Raw genomic sequence first — 19,175 nt, 5'->3', positions numbered from 1 at the left:
TGCATTTTAGAGATGACACAATCAGCACAAAAGTCAGTGAATAATGTCTCAGTTTAAATATCCCATTCAGATAGTAGAGAGATTCTTAGCTTGCTGCAGTACTTTTCACTGATTATTCAATAAATATGTATCTACTACTTTCTCTTTTCATAGACCAAAATGCCGTCTTCCTTTCTGCTTATCCTTTTACCTTTGATGATTTTTTGAAGCCATTGGCTTCCCCAGAATGGTTGGTAAGGAAGGAAAGCTCCACACTCTCTTTTGGAATTCTGGGATCAAAGTTTTATCAGAAAAATAGATACTTGGATACTATTCTTTAATAAGACTAGTAATAATAACACCTTTTACTGAGTGCTTATCATGGGCAACTCACTGTGTTGTAATGATCACAATGAGCCTGCAGAGCTGATGTTACTGTCTACTTGATATATAAGGAAACTGAGGCTCTGAGACATGAAGTAACTTGCCCTGGATACTTACTTTGTGTTTTTCCTTTAAGGCACATGTTTGGTCCTGAAGGACTATCAGTTATGAGATTAGCAGTGTGGAAAAGAAGGATGTATCAACTTGTATCCCCTGGGTTTGTTGGTGGTAATCTGAGACCTAAGGCTCCCAAAAGTTACAGATTCGACTGAATTCCACATGGGCAGAGGTTTGAAGTATAGCACAGTCTGCCTCTCAAACTGGGCCAGTCAATTCTGGGTTACTTGGAGCCAAGACCTATGGACCGTGGCCTGGATTGAATAGTGGTTGTCGTGGTAACTGATTCAAAAGTGGGCTCAAAAGAAAGCTTCAGGACAGGCAATATGACATAAGAGACACAGGTTCAATCCCTGGGTCAGAAAGATCCCCTGGAAAAGGAAATGGCAGCCCACTCCAGGATCCTTGCCTGGAGAATCCCATGCACAGAGGAGCCTGGTGGGCTACAGTCCATGGGGTCGCAAAGAGTCAGACAGAACTGAAGCAAGTTACCACGCACAGGCAATAAGAACACGAGGAAGATGTATTGCCCAATATTTCATGATGGGATTATGGGCAAGAATTACTGGGAGCTTCCTGGAAAGGGCCAGATCAGTGGTTCTCCATCTTTAGCTTAGTATCTGAATAACCGGGGGAGCTTTTAAAAGCACAGAGCCTGGGTTCAGCCTAATTGAGAGTGGTATGGGCCTTGACATCTGTAGTTGTTAACACCTGCCCAAGTAGCTCTGATGTACAAAGTTAATCAGAACTAATGAGCTAGGTCAGAGGTTGGCTAGCTGTGACCCAGGGGCCAGATCTGGCCTGCTGCCTATTTGGTAGGGTCCAGGAACTAAGAATTGTTTCTACCCTTTCAGATGGTTGAAAAAAAAAAAAACTTCTATTTTGCAATACATGAAAATGACATGAAATTTAAATTTCAGTGTTCCTAATTCAATCTGTACTGGAACACAGCCATCGATGCTCATTCATTTACGTTTTGTCTATGGTTGCTTTCACGCCACAAAGGCAGAGTTGAGTAGTTGCAGAAGATCTGGAAGCATGTTTACTGTATGGCCCTTTATAGAGCGTGTTTGCTGAGCGTGAGTGAGGTGAAGCTGATGTCCACATCAGGGCTGCCTTAGAACCTGGAAGGAAACATTTGTGTACCTTGTTTTTTGTATAGTGCACTTTACATTTTAATCGCCTGTGGATTTTTTGTTATTTCCTAGCAGAAGGGCCCTGGTTGACGGATTTATAGCAAGTTTGCTCGGCTGACTTTTTATCACACAGGTTTGAGACATACTTTTTCCCTCAAAGCATACAAATAAGAAGAACACAGAATCCAAAGGTTATGATAACCCGGCCAGTTCACCGTTGAAGATCTCCCAAATCGTGCCTGATACCCGTTTGCTAGCCCCTGCCACCACCTCAGCCCTTTTGTTGCCTTCCCCCATCTTCTGCACATATTTGCCGTTAACGCCAGCTGGATAGCTCCGAGCATTTCCTTTCCTTAATCCAGTGTTGGAAAAAGAGAACATTGTTTATAGGAATGATTTTGGTATAAAAACATGGTCGAGCAAAATTAGGAAAATAACTGCTGACCGTCAGATTGGTTTCCTTCTTTTACCTTCTACTTTTCATTCACTTGGATTTAGAAAACAAGAAAAGTATTAAGCTTGGAAATTACCCAAGAAATGGAAAACAACCAATAGAAGGAAACCCCCCAGGCTGTATTCTGTAGAGAGAAGAAGCCGCCGTGTGCGTCTAAACCAGCCCAACTGGCTCAGAAGAGAGAGATCGGAACCTTGTGCTTGGATTCACCACTTGAGGCTTTTGTTCATCGTGTTTTCACTTGTAATTTTGGTGGCGGTGATTGTGAGGGTGAAAGCTAGAGGCTGATATGCATTTATCAATTTCATAAGCATGCGATATCATGGATTTTTTAAAAATAATGAACTTGTATCAATTGAACTCATAGGAAAAAAGTATTTGATTTCCAAGTAGTTTATTATTCATCACTGGAGGATAGTTTTCAATGACCTTGAGAGTCTCCTTGTGAAGCTACTCGGTGTCTTGTGTATTGCAAGTGAGGCCACATGTTCATACGTTCTCATTTTTATCCTGTCCTTCCCCATCATAGTGAGGTAGTTACAATCCTAGGCATATTTACCCTACAGCCACCTGGAAGGAAGCCAGCAATGTCATTACAGATGGCAGTGTGCCCAGACTATCTTAAAAAAGCATCATCTCTGTGACTAATTAAGTTTCAGGAAGGGCGACGTTTGCTTTTATATTAACAAGCATTTTGAAAAGGCTGAGAGCAGATATGTTAGAAGCAGTCTTCTTATTCCTAAGAGTTCATGGTTGCATTTAATTGTCCTTTAGTTTCTCCACTCCTGAATTTGGAAAGCCATCTGTTGGATCAGGGATATTCTGGGCAGGGGGAAAAGGAGTTGATGTTTGCATGTTTTGTATTTCTACTAGTGACTCTTTTTTTTTTTTTTTTAGGGTTCTGTACATTGGTCTGGCCTGTAATACAGCTCGCTATATTTATATTTCCTACCTGGAAAACGCCTGGACTGTTCTGCCCATGGAAGTTCTTCAAGGTAAGTTAATAGTTGGAGTTAGGATTATTTTTCTACCTGAGTTATGACTGCATGAAAGTTCAGTGGCCTTCAGCATCTGACTCTACAAAGGAAGGACAGACACACTGTTTTATATGAGTTTGAAATGGTTGTGAAGGAAGAGGTGACATCAGCGGGACTGGCTCTTCAGTTCCTCTGAGTGTTCTGTGTTTGTCAAGCCAAACAAAGCTGGACTATTTCCCACACCCTGTGATTCAACAAAGAAAGAGGAACTCTGCAATAAACTCTTACATACAATTGTGAGGTGTGCACATCCAAAGGTGGTTTTAAATATAAGAGGATTTATGTTTTAAAGATTTTGGTGTTTTTGTCAGTTAACTAATTGATAAAAATGTTTGCCATAATTATTTTATTTCTTCAGTTACTTTGATCACAGCTAGTGATTTGTAACTAAAGCTTTACAGTCAGACTGTTGTTTTCCTGTGAACCTTTAAAATCTTTGCTCAAATATCCTGACCTAAGCTCTTCTCTTTGCTTCACTAGACTGTTTCCCTGAAACATGTAACTTTGAAAAAAGTTTCTTGCCATGTGGTTTAAGAACAGTGAAAACATAGATTTCTATTCATTAGCTCTATATAAGCCAGACTGTATCCTGAGAAGCTCTGTTAGCAGCTTGGCTGTTCCATTTGGTGATTGGTATTATGATTAAAATAAAGGTTCAGGACAACATCATTGGAATTTAGGTCTTCTGGGACCTCCCAGGCTCCTAAATCATTAATTGTACCAAATAATCTGTGACTATATACAATTTCATTAGCTTTATTGATTGCTGTTATCATTTTCCGTAACCCTGAAGATACAAATACAGTACCATCAACATAATTCTCTATCATAATATAGAAGATGAAAGATTCACAATTATATATCTAACTGAAATGTACAAAATGCAAGGTCATTCATCAAATGCCATCGTTTCAAGAAAAAAAAATTATCCGAATTGAAAGGAGACATAATTTATAGTCATATGATAATTATAAAATTCAAGTATGTACACACTTTAAAGATGTTTTTCACAGGTCTGATGCAGTGGTATAAATGATGAAAACAGATTCTATTTATAAATATATATATATATATAAAAAATGGAAATTTGGTCTTGTAAGAAATTGTTTGTAATCATGAGAACTCTTGAAGAGTCTTAAGGTGGAGCATACATCTCAGTGTTCTGTCATATAAGAAAAAGCACAAAATATGAAATGCAGGAAAGAAATGTGCAATGATAACAAGATATATGCAACACAGTTCTTAGGAATTCCACCTCTAATTCCTACTCTGTTCTATGAGGAGGATGTGCACCTGGTTTAACTACTTTATTTATTGGTATGATATCAGGTGCAGACCCTTATCTAAGAAATGAAACAAACAAACAAAAAAACCCAGTATACCTGTCATAATAATACATGCATGTACTTTTTTCTCTCCTTTTAATTTAATATGAATTAGATGAAAAAAGATGGTTTGCGTTAGTGACTTAAGAAAATAGAGCTAATGAGAGAAGTTTTTTTTTTTTTTATGATTAAAGAAGATATTTATAACAAGAATTTTGTAAGAGGGAAGAAAACAAATGCTGTTGTGAATCGAGACACTTTTTCTCCTGTTAATTTATCAAAGAAATGTTTAACAGCCACCACAAGTCAAGCAGGATGCCGGGTGCTAGGAATGGAATTAAAAAACAATGTATTAACTTAGCCCTCAAGGTCTCGCCAACTGTTCTGGAAGGCAGTTGTGTAAACACATGCCTGCTACCCTGTGTGTTAGATGGATCAGGAGCAATGTGCCAGGTACCAGAGATGCTGCAGAGAGGGAATGATCAGCTTTGTGAAGCAGAGAGTGGGAGGATGGAGATATTGTTAAAAGATTCCCCAAGGAGATCATAGGTGAGCAGGATGTTGAAGGGGGACTAGGACTCCAGCCAGGGACCTAAAGAGAAGTGGAGATGCTGGCTTAGAGCAGAGCCCCCTGCCGAAGCAGTCTGTGCGGAGCAGACTAGCCTCCCGGGAACCCGAGTGGGAGACCCTGGCGAGGGCTCGGTGGGTTTGTCGTCCTCAGCTGCTGACCCAGGACGTGGTTTTATAAATTGTACATACATGCCTCTCCGGCTATATTTATATTTCCTACCTGGAAATATAAATTTCCAGGTCACCCTGCCTCCTGTGGCAGGCTGCAGTTTATACCTCTGTGTTTGATTTTATTTCACCTTGTGCCAGCAGAGACCTAGTTACTGATCTGAAGTAAGTAAAAAGGGGGAATCTGTAAATACAAAGAGCCTCCTCATCTAACAGGGCTCTGGGACTGGCTCCACAGTGCTCTCTGTGTCTAAGCCTGGAGGGGACGGGTCCATCCCCTGGCGGAAGTGAGGCCTGAGTGTTTTGGCTGTACACCACAGTCTCCCTTGCCTTTGACCCGTGCCTGCCACGGAAAACAGTGGATTATCTATGTGGAGTAAATCCTGCGTTTTAGGAACACACTTCTGAGTGAACAGGGTTGTTTTCCAGTCTGGATTCTTGCATATTTGCAAGGCTTGTCCAAATGACTGTCAAGTCCTGGTGCTTTAGGCAGCTCTAATGGTGATGCAGTCAGACAAGAAATGATGACAAAGCAGGAACGATTTAATTACAGGCCAAGCCCGCTGTCACGATAGATGCCCCGTAACCCCGTGGCAGGAACTGCTACCTGACAGTTTCCAAAGACCCAGCCATAGGAGGGGAGGGTGGGGTGGGGGAGGTTGGCTTTCACCCTAATACTCACGACAGCACTTGCACTCTTTAATTCTTCCCCCGAGCCACACGAGAGGGTCTTCTTAAAAAAAAAGAGGCGAGGGCTGGCTCCTCATCGTCCCTCTCACCCCTTGCCTCGTTCCGCAAACACCATGAGAACCAGCACCCTCTGAGCAACCAAAGGGGCAGAGACAAGGGGTATGCTTGAACCCATATCTCGGGCTGCTCCTCTCTTCCTTTTTGGGGCTGCCTGTAACTGATGGAGGATGCCTTGTTATTCCACATTCCTGGAAGCTGTTTATCATCATCTTAGCATTTGGTTCCTCAGGCCATGCTGGTAATAATTGGCAGATGGGATGGGGATAAAGCATATTTCTTCTCCTCTAGGCCCCTAGGAAAGAGGCCATGTGGGTAACTATCTGGGGATAGAGGTAAGACTGTTGGACACTGTTGGGGATCACGAGCATGTTTCTTTTCCCTGCTCTTTCTTACATATAGTAGCCAGTGTCTCTTGCAGCAAATGTGTTGTTCAGTAGGCAACTGGTGCTACCATGTAAAGCAGCAGAAAGATACATTTTCTACTCATAAAGAGCCTGTGGTGGTTTAGTAGCTAAGTCATGTTAGACTCTCTGACCCCATGGACTGTCGCCTGCCAGGCTCCTCTGTCCATGGGATTCTCCAGGCAAGAATACTGGAGTGGGTTGCCATTTCTTTCTCAAGGGGACTCTTCCTGACCCAGGGATGGAACCCAGGTCTCCTGCATTGCAGGCCAATTCTTTACCAACTGGTAGTCGGTGGTAAGGAGCCTGTAATTTAATTTAAAAAGAGATGGTGAGTCTAAGTGCCTCAGAGCATTGCTGGTTGCAGTGGAAGGGGTGGGATAGTTTATATTTATTTAAAGATCTCATTTTCAAAACCCATAGGTTTTTCTCCTTCTGTATGAGAAGCATTTAAATATATTCTTGATTGTGAGCAGGAGTATACACTTTTGATAAAAATCAAGGTCAAAAAAAAAATCAAGGTCAGATTTGTTATGCTCATTTTTATGTGGGTATTAGTTATAAACCCTTGCAAGACTTAGAGATGCATGTGATCCAAATTATTCTTGCTATTAAAATGTATTTAAGGAGAAGAAGGCCAGACCAGGACTGCTGTAACTGAAGAGGTCCTTCTGTGGTGCTCACCTTAATGGCTCAAGCACTGAACTGTGAAAATGAGGTCTGTGTTGGTTCCTCGTCTGCAGGACGCTTGATCAGTAAGATGTGGGTTAAGATTTTGATAGAAGATAGTTTTTTAATGTCACCAGTAGGAAGGCTTGAACTGACATTCATGAAGCTTTACCTTCTTGTTTAGTATGCCTGCTCAGCCAAGTGAGAATCACGTTTCCTCTCCTCTCATGTTCTGGTAGAGTGCGGAATTATGAAATATTAGCTATGTGGTCCTTATCTGACAGTGGAAATTCTAGCTGTGATTCTAGGCTGCTATCATCCATATTGGAAATTTTCTGTCTGACTTAACTCTTGAAACACAAGTAGCTTGTCACATGAATACATAATATATACAGAATGCTCTTGATATTTCAGTGGGTAGACTGACATACGGAGGTCATTGATGTTACTGTGAATTTTTAATCAAAAGAATCTTATAAATTGTAACAGAGCAGTTTTATTCTTTATCGTGCCCATGCTTTACAGTTACTGAAAGTTCTTATTAATACATAACATCTTCAAAATAGACATTATTTTGTCCCTTTAGAATTTAAATATCTCCTGCCCCAAGAATGCTTTGCTGGCAAATTGCATCTGACATTTAGCTCTTCCTTTTCTGAACTGTTCTCAAACTTAGGGACTGTGTTACAGTTTAGCACTTACTTGTTACCCAGTTATTTTATGGAACAAATATTACTTCCTGACTTGGTTTTAACCCTTAAGAGCAAAGACCACATCTTATGCTTTTTGAATTCTTCAAAGAGACATGGTCATAGGAAGACATACTATAAATGCTTTTTTTCTGGTTTCACAGTCCCCTGAGAGATGAAATGTAGTTGATGTTTTCTAATTATTAAAGCTTTTGAATAATACAGGAGGTTCTGTCTCAGAGACTTACAAATATGGGAAGAAAAGCTGAAAACTAAATTTAAAAGTTGAATCTTTAATATGATAGCTTTTCCCCTAGGATGCCATCCTGCCATCCACTGCGTCTTTCTAAAAACATCAGTGCGTCTTAATTATTTACTTATTTATGCTCCTACATTGTCCTGTATATTATTTGAGACAGCATACCAAAATATGCAATAATCTGGAAACCATACAGTGCTTGAATTAGATCATCTTGCCAGCTCCCCTACCTGTAGGTCTGTGTCCTTTACACAAACTGCTTAATCACTCACTCTAAGCCTCTTAGACTTTTGTGCCACAGATCAGGCTGAAATGAGTGTTAAATAAATTAATTTATGCAAAGTATTTAGCATATTACCTGGCACATAGTTAGCTTTCAATAAATGTTAAATAATATGCAATAAAGTAAAACAAAGAATTATCATAAAAATTAGGACCAGGAGAAATATAATTTAGAAAATCCTACTCTAAAAAGTTAAATTGCGACTATGCATTAAAGCCTTGCCATAAGTGACTAGTCAGTGAACGGGTTTTTAAAGTTATCTTCGGGGAAGTGAAATGTTTACAAGCTCTGCAATAAAGAAGTTCTTCTGGGAGGCTGCTATGAGGAGACACTGAACAACTGGGACATAGTGCTTTTCAGTCTCGACCTTACACACAGCAGTGTGTGCTGGCAGGCTTCTCAAACTTGTTTCAAGATATGCCAAGCGTGAAAAGAAGAGAAGTGAAAAGCAAAGGAGAAAAGGAAAGACATACCCATCTGAATGCAGACTTCCAAAGAATAGCAAGGAGAGATAAGAAAGCCTTATTCAGTGATCCATGCAAAGAAATACAGGAAAACAATAAAACAAGAAAGACTAGAGATTATCAGCAGATGAATGGATAAGAAAGCAGTGGTACATATACACAATGGAGTATTACTCAGCCATTAAAAAGAATACATTTGAATCGGTTCTAATGAGATGAATGAAACTGGAGCCTATTATACAGAGTGAAGTAAGCCAGAAAGAAAAACACCAATACAGTATACTAACACATATATATGGAATTTAGAAAGATAGTAACAATAACCCTGTGTACGAGACAGCAAAAGAGACACTGATATATAGATCAGTCTTGTGGACTCTGGGAGAGGGAGAGGGTGGGGAGATTTGGGAGAATGGCATTGAAACATGTATAATATCATGTATGAAACGAGTCGCCAGTCCAGGTTCGATGCACGATACTGGATGCTTGGGGCTGGTGCACTGGGACGACCCAGAGGGAAGGTATGGGGAGGGAGGAGGGTTCAGGATGGGGAACACATGTATACCTGTGGCGGATTCATTTCGATATTTGGCAAAACTAATACAATATTGTAAAGTTTAAAAATAAAATTAAAAATTTTTTTAATTAAAAAAAAAAATTAAAAAATAAGAAAATCAGAGATACTAGGAAACATTTAAGGCAAAGATGGGCTCAATAAAGGACAGAAATGGTATGGACCTAACAGAAGCAGAAGATATCAAGAAGAGGTGGCAAGAATACACAGAAGAACTGTACAAAAAAGATCTTCATGACCCAGTTAATCACGATGGTGTGATCACTCACCTAGAGCCAGACATCCTGGAATGTGAAGTCAAGTGGGCCTTAGAAAGCATCACTACGAACAAAGCTAGTGGAGGTGATGGAATTCCAGTTGAGCTATTTCAAATCCTAAAAGATGATGCTGTGAAAGTGCTGCACTCAATATGTCAGCAAATTTGGAAAACTCAGCAGTGGCCACAGGACTGGAAAAGGTCAGTTTTCTTTCCAATCCCAAAGAAAGGCAATGCCAAAGAATGCTCAAACTACCACACAGTTGCACTCATCTCACACGCTGGTAAAGTAATGTTCAAAATTCTCCAAGCCAGGCTTCAGCAATACATGAACCATGAACTTCCAGATGTTCAAGCTGGTGTTAGAAAAGGCAGAGGAACCAGAGATCAAATTGCCAACATCCACTGGATCATGGAAAAAGCAAGAGAGTTCCAGAAAAACATCTATTTCTGCTTTATTGACTATGCCAAAGCCTTTGACTGTGTGGATCACAATAAACTATGGAACATTCTTCAAGAGATGGAAATACCAGACCACCTGACCTGCCTCTTGAGAAACCTGTATGCAGGTCCGGAAGCAACAGTTAGAACTGGACATGGAACAACAGACTGGTTCCAAATAGGAAAAGGAGTATGTCAAGGCTATATATTGTCACCCTGCTTATTCAACTTATATGCAGAGTACATCATGAGAAATGCTGGGCTGGAAGAAGTACAAGCTGGAATCAAGATTGCCAGGAGAAATATCAATAACCTCAGATATGCAGATGACACCACCCTTATGGCAGAAAGTGAAGAGGAACTAAAGAGCCTCTTGATGAAAGTGAAAGAGGAGAGTAAAAAGTTGGCTTAAAGCTCAACATTCAGAAAACTAAGATCATGGCATCTGGTCCCAATCACTTCATGGCAAATAGATGGGGAAACAGTGGCAATAGTGGCTGACTTTATTTTTGGGGCTCTAAAATCACTGCAGATGGTGACTGCAGCCATGAAATTAAAAGACGCTTACTCCTTGGAAGGAAAGTTATGACCAACCTAGACAGCATATTAAAAAGCAGAGACATTACTTTGCTGACAGAGGTCCGTCTAGTCAAGGCTATGGTTTTTCCAGTCGTCACTTATGGATGTGACAGTTGGACTATAAAGAAAGCTGAGCACCAAAGAATTGATGCTTTTGAACTGTGGTGTTGGAGAAGACTCTTGAGAGTCCCTTGGACTGCAAGGAGATCCAACCAGTTCATCCTAAAGGAGATCGGTCCTGGGTATTCATTGGAAGGACTGATGCTGAGCTGAAACTCCAATACTTTGGCCACCTGATGCAAAGAGCTGACTCATTTGAAACAACCCTGATGCTGGGAGAGATTGAGAGCAGGAGAAGGGGATGACAGAGGGTGAGATGATAGGATGGCATCACGGATTCAATGGACATGAGTTTGGGTAAACTCTGGCAGTTGGTGATGGACAGGGAGGCCTGGCGTGCTGTGGTTCATGGGGTCGCAAAGAGTCAGACAGGACTGAGCGACTGAACTGATCTGAGCTGAAGGGTATAATAACTTCCCAGGTGGCGCTAGTGATTTAGTACCTGCTTGCCAATGCAGGAAAGGTAAGAGACTCGAGTTTGATTCCTGGGTCATGAAGATCCCCCGGAGAAGGGCATGCTATCCCACTCCAGTACTCTTGCCCGGAGAATCCTATGGACAGAGGAGCCTGGGCTATAGTGCGTGGGGTCACCAAGAATCGGACATGACTGAAGCAACTTAGCACACACGCAAGGTTATTATGCCAGCATGTAAAATTCACAAAGGCCCCCAAAACATTGGTGTATTAACTACAGACCCTTTTTTTTTTTTTTAAAAGCAACTTATAAGTCTTTTTTTTTTTTTTTTTTGCAAAGTGAAGTTTATAGAAGCTTCATTTCTGCTTTCCACTTTCACTCACACATGGGAGTTAGTTTTCTCCATCCTTACCCAGGGTACCTTTTTTCCACAAATGCTTTTTCCTCATATCCCAGCCCGCAGGCCACTGCCTGCTGAGTTTCATTCCAGCTCTTTTGCTCAGTTGCCAGTGTGTGTGAAGCCCTGAGCCAGGCCCTAGCCTGTTCATTCTCCTCAGGGAGCTCGGTCAGCTCCTCCTTCAAGTGCATCCTATCCCCTTCCATCCGCGAGACTGTAAGCTCTGTAGTGCTTAGAGATATGTTCTGTGTATCGCCACAGTCTCAGTGCAGAGCAGGGCCTCTGGCACCTAGTCTGGCTGCTCGGTAAGTGCTCGTGAAGGAATAAATGAAGCAGATTCTTGCAGCGGTTTCTTAAGTATGTTGGTGGGCTTGGGAGCATCGATTGTCGCCTGCCATTCATAAAGTTACCTTCATGTAAGACGCAGAAGGTTCTTGAAGCTTCTGCTAGGACCACTGTTCTTGGTGGGGTCCTCTTCTCTCTTTGGAAGGTCCCTTGCTGTTGGTGGCCCTGACTTCGGCAGAGAGACTGGCTTGCTGTTTACCTGCTGTGTCCCTTTCTTCATAGACACATGCTGGACTCCACCTGCCTGTCTCCCTAGCAGTTAGGTATGAGCAGATGACTGACTGGTAGTAAGCAGGAATGACGTGTCGCTTGTAAACCCCCTCTAAAGGCTTCCCCGTGTCATCTTCTCCTCCCTCCTCCACCGGGCACTGCTGCCCAGGTGCCCGTGTGTGGAGCGCAGCAGTGAGCCCGCCTCGGGGCCCTGAGGGGCTCCTTGCCCACTGGACTTGACGTGAGCAAGGCAAGAAACCGCGCAGTGGGTGAGACCACTAAGGCTCCGAGGCCTGTCTCTCACCACAGCAGCACGGCCGTAACCAGTACTGACTCCTTTTTTTATTGCCTGCCCAATGGAGGTTCTGTTTGGTTTTTCTTTTTCATGTGTTGTTTTTTGAAGAAGAGTCTCTTACTGATTTTCACCACGTTGATCTCTCAGAAACGTCTTTTAATCTCAACGTTTGAATGGTCCAGTGAACTAATTGAAATGTCTGCTTTGGTCCGTGCATGGAAAAGGTTTGTCACAGGTGATCTAGTGTGCCAGTGCTAAAGGGATGTGTCTGTTTTGTTGAGTAAGCGCATGTCAGTGACAGAGCAAGAAAAACAAAACCACCCTAGTTCCCCAGTGCTTTGTCAGTTCTCACCCCTCCCTGCCATTATGATGTGATTTCCCCAAGCCAAGCAGCATTGTACAAAGAGCAGCTGTCTACTTGGGAAGAAGGATTTTTTTTCTTGTTCATACCTGCCATGCATTGTAATAGAGCATGTTTGTGAGCCAAGACTGAACAATCTTGAACTTCATGTGGCAGAATCAGGTGGGAATGTTGAGTATTATAAGGTATGGAGTTCTCTGGGGCAGATAAAAAACTCGATATTATGTGTGCTCTGAGCACTTTTAGAAGGGAAGAGAGGAAGGTAGTGAGAATATACTTGAAAAAAATTGATAGGTTGTTGGGCATGTTTGATATTATCAATAAAACCTCTCAAATTAGATGATTACCTTTATTATAGAATAATAAAGAGAAGGAAATGGCAACCCACTCCAATATTCTTGCCTGGAAAACCCCATGGACAGAGGAGTCTGGCGGGGTCCAGTCCATAGGGTCACAAAGAGTTGGACACGACTGAGCGGCTAACACACACTATTATGGAATATTTTCAATAGTTATGAGAAGGTACAGTTTATTTCTTAAGCACTGAAGTGCTTCAAATTCTGTTCCACTACCCTGATGTCTGTATCACTTTGGAGAAGGCACTTTAATCTCTGTCCCTTGGTTTCCCTTTTGGAAAATGAAGAAAAAAATGGTAACTGTTACTAAGAACAACAGATGAGATAATGCTATATAAAATACTTAGCACAGTTCTGGTAGAGTAAGCTGCTGTAATAACATTAATGGAAATTATTGTTGTTGTTGTTTAGTCACTAAGTCATGTCCGACTCTTTTTGTGATCCCATGGATGTAGCCCGCCAGGCTCCTCTGTCCGTGGGACTTCCCAGGCAAGAATACTGGAGTGGATTGCCATTTCCTTCTCCAGGGAGTCTTCCCGACCCAGGGATTGAACCCACGTCTCTTGCATTGGCAGGCAGGTTCTTTACCACTAAGCCACCACAGACTTAAAAATTATCATTATTAATGGGAAAAGTTAAACATTCATCTTAATTCTTTCCAGTGGTTCAAGGTTACTGAAATGTAGTGTATTCACAAACAGCTAAGGTCCTGGCAGCAGGTGGTGTGAAAGTATCTCTAAATTTCTGTTAGCCTTGAAGGTGATCCTGAGGGACCCAGGGAAGGGGAAAAGGCTGAGAAGCTAAGTTTCCATGACCTGTGTGATCTTGGAGAATCACTAGTTGTCAGTTAACCTATGGTGTTGAATTGCCAAACACCTTTATTAAGCACCTGTTATGTGAGTTGGTGTTGAATTGCCACTCAAAGTTACCAGTGGTTTGATGACGAGTTGTCAAGGAAGAGTAATACATATTGCAAGGAGAATCAGTTCATGTGCTTTTGTTACTATTATCAGTCAGGGAGGTAACATCTTTTAATTTGTCCTGTTTGATCCACCAACTTAGTTATCTCATACTACAAGGTTTAAAAATGGGTAACTCTAGCATAAACATATTTACCCATGCCACTGAATACATTAGCTTATTTCATTATGTAGAGAATAATCACCTATTCCTTTTCATAGTTATCTAAGAAAAAGGCAAGCACATAAGAAACCTTTTCTTTTTCCTGCTTATGATATCTCTTACCCTTTAAATTTTAAAGGAAAGTTTTTTTATACCTAAAATACAATTTTACAAATATGGAAAATGGATTCTTTTTTTAGATTTTTAGATTGCTTTATGATTCAAAGTTAGAGGACTAGAACACAAGTGTAGTAAAAATATTGGCAAGTGTTTCAGATTATTAATAGAATTACTAGAAGTCTGCATTAGTTTAAGAACAAGAACTACAACTCCACAATAGTCTTTTGTATACAAGGTGTTGTTATCAACCGAATGCTCTCTTGTGGATTTAGATTTGCTAGTTCTTGGAAGTAATATGGATTCTTCCACTTACATGATATTTTGAAATAAGGTATTTCAGATGAACCAATTTTAATTCTACATCTACCTTGGAAAATGTTGGAGCATATAGACAGAATTGCTTTCATTCTTCTGCTTTTAGTACCAGAGAAAATTTTTTCTCTAAATGCTTTACTATTTTTCCCTTCAGTTAAAGCCCTGAGTTGCTTTAAAGAATGTAGTTTCCAATTATCTAATCAGTCCCCAAAAGCAATAAGGAAACTCTAGGATTCTAACTACAGAGAGTTTTCTATAACTGCCACTTAATACCAGCCAACAAATTTAGTTTAAAAGTATCCTAATTTTCAGTCATCCTGCTGGAAAATGCTTTAATTATCCTAAAAGACTCAAAGTTTTAGAAAGCCCTTGCTACTGCTGCTGCTAAGTCACTTCAGTCGTGTCCGACTCTGTGCGACCCCATAGACGGCAGCCCACCAGGCTCCCCCATCCCTGGGATTCTCCAGGCAAGAACACTGGAGTGGGTTGCCAGTATACACACTGCTGCTGCTGCTGCTGCTGCTAAGTCGCTTCAGTCGTGTCCGACTCTGCGACCCCATAGACGGCAGCCCACCAGGCTCCCCCGTCCCTGGGATTCTCCAGGCAAGAACACTGGAGTGGGTTGCCATTTCCTTCTCCAATGCATGAAAGTGAAAAGTGAAAGTGAAGTTGCTCAGTCATGTCTGACTCTTCGTGACCCCATGGACTGCCGCCTACCGGGCTCCTCCGCCCATGGGATTTTCCAGGCAAGAGTACTGGAGTCGGGTGCCATTGCCTTAGGACTGGGAAAAAAAGGAAAGAAAACAAACTCTTTATTATTGAAAGATTTTGTGTGTGTCCAAGCCTTCACATTTAAGAGAATAACTGCTAGAATTATATTTGATATAGAATTATAGCAAAAATACATTGTTACCATTTGGTAACATAAAGGGCTTCCCTGATGGCTTAGATGGTAAAGAATCCGCCTGCAATGTGGGAGACCTGGGTTTGATCCCTGGGTTGGGAAGATCCCCTGGAGGAGAGCATGGCAACCCACTCCACTGTTTTTGCCAGGAGAATCCCCATGGACAGAGGAGCTTGGCCGGCTAGTCTTTGAGGTTGCAAAGAGTCAGACACACTGAGCATCATATAAATACGTAGACCCATCTGTGTCTCCTTGTAAATCCTGTAATTGATTGCTGAAACACAGACATAACAATCGAGTTGGCATCACCATTAAAATTAATTTAAAACCATCTCATGTGGTTTCAGGTCTTTGATGATTCATCTTTAAGAAATGACTTCCAAAATCTATGCTGGTTATTAATTAGAATTGATTTTGAATGAATTTCATTTTATTTATTGGAATAGTTTTGAGGTTTTTCCCTAAGTGCTAATGAAAAAACAGTCATATCTGAAAAGTTAGCGTTAGCAGCATCTTTAAAAATTATTGTTTAAATAGATATATATATATATTATAATATTTAAATTGTATACTACTGTCAACATTTATAATCAAGATTCTATCCAGGCATTGTTCAATTTGGAGAAGGCTGGCATTATCTAAGGTACTGTAGTTGTTAAGCCCGATAAAGCAAATATTTCATTTGAATTCTGTTGAAATTAATTAAGTATGCCTCTAATCATCTAGCTCATCTTTCTAGTTAAAAAACAACCTACTTTAAATGATTACTGAAACATACATAAGAAAAATTATTGTGGTATTTCTCAAGGCATATAATCTAATGTACCCAGTGAAAATAATGTTTATTCTATTATGGTCAACCGCTGATGCTGAAGAAGCTAAAGTTGACCAGTTCTATAGAGACCTACTGTATAATCATAAAGGATTTCATTTAGGTCATACCTGAATGGTCTAGAGGTTTTTCCCTACTTTCTTCAATTTAACTCTTAATTTTGCAATAAGGAGTTCATGAACTGAGGCACAGTCAACTCCAGGCCTTGTTTTTGCTGACTGTCTAGAGCTTACGATTACAAAGTAGAAGTGACAAATAGACCCAAGGCTTTAGATCTGATAGGTTGCCTGAAGAACTATGGATAGAGGTTCGTGACATTGTACAGGAGGCAGTGATCAAGACCATCCCCAAGAAAAAGAAATTCAGAAAGGCAAAATGGTTGTCTGAGGAGGCCTTACAAATAGCTGAGAAAAGAAGAGAAGCTAAAGGCAAAGAAGAAAAGGAAAGATAAACCCATCTGAATGCAGAGTTCCAAAGAATAGCAAGGAGAGATAAGAAAGCCTTCCTCCGTGATCAGTGCAAAGAAATAGAGGAAAACAGTAGAATGAGAAAGACCTGAGATCTCTTCAAGAAAATTAGAGATACCAAGGGAACATTTCATGCAAAGATAGGCAGAGTAAAGGACAGAAATGGTATGGACCTTACAGAAGCAGAAGATATTAAGAGGTAGCAAGAATACACAGAACTGTACAAAAAAGATCTTCATGACCCAGATAACCACGATGGTGTGATCACTCACCTAGAGCCAGACACCCTGGAATGTGAAGTCAAGTGGGCCTTAGGAAGCATCACTACGAACAAAGCTAGTGGAGGTGATGGAATTCCAGTTGAGCTATTTCAAATCCTGAAAGATGATGCTGTGAAAGTGCTGCACTCAATATGCCAGCAAATTTGGAAAACTCTGCAGTGGCCACAGGACTGAAAAAGGTCAGTTTTCATTCCAATCTCAAAGAAAGACAATGCCATAGAACATTCAAACTACCATACAACTGCACTCATCTCACATGCTAGCAAAGTAATGCTCAAAATTCTCCAAGCCAGACTTCAATAGTACATGAACTGTGAACTTCCAGATGTTCAAGTTAGATTTAGAAAAGACAGAGGAACCAGAAATCAAATTGCCAACATTGAAAATGGATCATCAAAAAAACAAGAGAGTTCCATATAAACATCTATTTCTGCTTTATTGACTATGCCAAAGCCTTTGACTGTGTGGATCACAACATAATGTGGAAAATTCTTCAAGAGATGGGAATATAAGACTACCTTACCTGCCTCCTGAGAAACCTGTATGCAGCTCAAGAAGCAACTTAAAACTGGACATGGAACAACAGAACTGGACATGGAACTGGTTCCAAATTGGGAAAGGAGTACATCAAGGCTGTATATTATCACCCTGTTTATTTAGTTTATATGCAGAGTACATCATGCAAAATGCCAAGTTGGATGAAGCATAAGCTACAATCAAGATTGCTGGGAGAAATATCAATAACCTCAGATATGCAGATGACACCATCCTTATGGCAGAAAGTGAAGAAGAACTAAAGAACCTCTTGATGAAAGTGAAAGAGGAAAATGAAAAAGTTGGCTTAAAACTCAACATTCAAAGAAGAAGAGGATGACAGAGGATGAGATGGTTGGATGGCATCAGTGACTAGATGGACATGAGTTTGAGCAAACTATGGGAAATGGTGAAGAACAGCCGGGAGTGCTGCAGTCCATCCATGGGGTCGCACAGAATCAGACATGACTGAGCAACTGAACTGATGAAGACCTACAAAAACTAAGATCATGGCATCTGGTCCCATCACTTCATGGCAAACAGATGGGGAAACAATGGAAATAGTGACAGACTTTATTTTCTTGGGCTCCAAAATCACTGCAGAAGGTGACTGCAGCCATGAAATTAAAAGATGCTTGCTACTTAGAAGAAAGGCTGTGACCAACCTAGACAGCATAATTAAAAAGCAGAGACATTACTTTGCCAACAAAGGTCCGTCTAGTCAAACCTATGTTTTTTCCAGTAGTTATGTATGGATGTGAGAGTTGGACTATAAAGAATGCTGAGCACTGAAGAAATGATACTTGAACTGTGGTGTTGGAGAAGACTCCTGAGAGTCCCTTAGACTGCAAGGACATCCAACCAGTCCATCCTAAAGGAAATCGGTCCTGAATATTCATTGGAAGGACTGATGTTGAAGCTGAAACTCCAATACTTTGGCCACCTGATGTGAAGAACTGATTCATTGCAAAAGATCCTGATGGTGGGAAAGATTGAAGGCGGGAGGAGAAGGGGACGACAGAAGATGAGATGGTTGGATTGTGTCACCGACTTGATGGACATAAGTTTGAGCAAGCTCCAGGAGTTGGTGATGGACAGGGAAGCCTGCTGTGCTGTAGTCCATGGGGTCTCAAAGAGTCGGACATGACTGAGCTACAGAACTGATGAAGACCTACAACATCTTCTAGAACTGACACCCAAAAAAGAGGTCATTTTCATCATAGGGGACTGGAGTGTAAAAGTAGAAAGTCAAGAGTTACCAGGAATAACAAGCAGGTTTGGTGTTGGAGTACAAAATGAATCAGGGCAAAGGCTAACAGAGTTTTGTCAAAAGAACATGGTGGTCTTAGCAAACACCCTTTCCCAACAACCCAAGAGATGCCTCTGTACATGGACATCACCAGATGGTCAGTACCAAAATCAGATGGATTCTATTCTCTGCAGCTGAAGATGGAGAGCCTCTGTACTGTAGTCAGCAAAAACAAAACCTGAACCTGACCAGCTCAGATCATGAGCACCTTATTGCAGACTTCAGACTTAAATTGAGGAAAGTATGGAAAACCACTA

At 41.0% G+C, this 19,175-nt stretch overlaps 1 protein-coding gene across 3 annotated transcripts in view; it reads left to right on the top strand.

Annotated features, from left to right (window-relative positions):
• Nucleotides 1-19,175, top strand: part of MFSD6 (major facilitator superfamily domain containing 6) — an 89,243-nt gene that overhangs the window by 55,704 nt on the left and 14,364 nt on the right. For all 3 annotated transcript variants that reach the window (XM_027555271.1, XM_027555263.1, XM_027555279.1), the window contains one exon: nucleotides 2,968-3,065. In XM_027555271.1, coding sequence (XP_027411072.1) covers nucleotides 2,968-3,065 — 98 coding nt within the window. The remainder of the gene's footprint in view (nucleotides 1-2,967; nucleotides 3,066-19,175) is intronic.

This window comes from Bos indicus x Bos taurus, chromosome 2, assembly GCF_003369695.1.
Source record: "Bos indicus x Bos taurus breed Angus x Brahman F1 hybrid chromosome 2, Bos_hybrid_MaternalHap_v2.0, whole genome shotgun sequence".
Lineage (NCBI taxonomy): Eukaryota > Metazoa > Chordata > Mammalia > Artiodactyla > Bovidae > Bos > Bos indicus x Bos taurus.
Note: the sequence above shows the minus strand (reverse complement) of the source record. Positions and strands in the feature narration are given on the sequence as shown.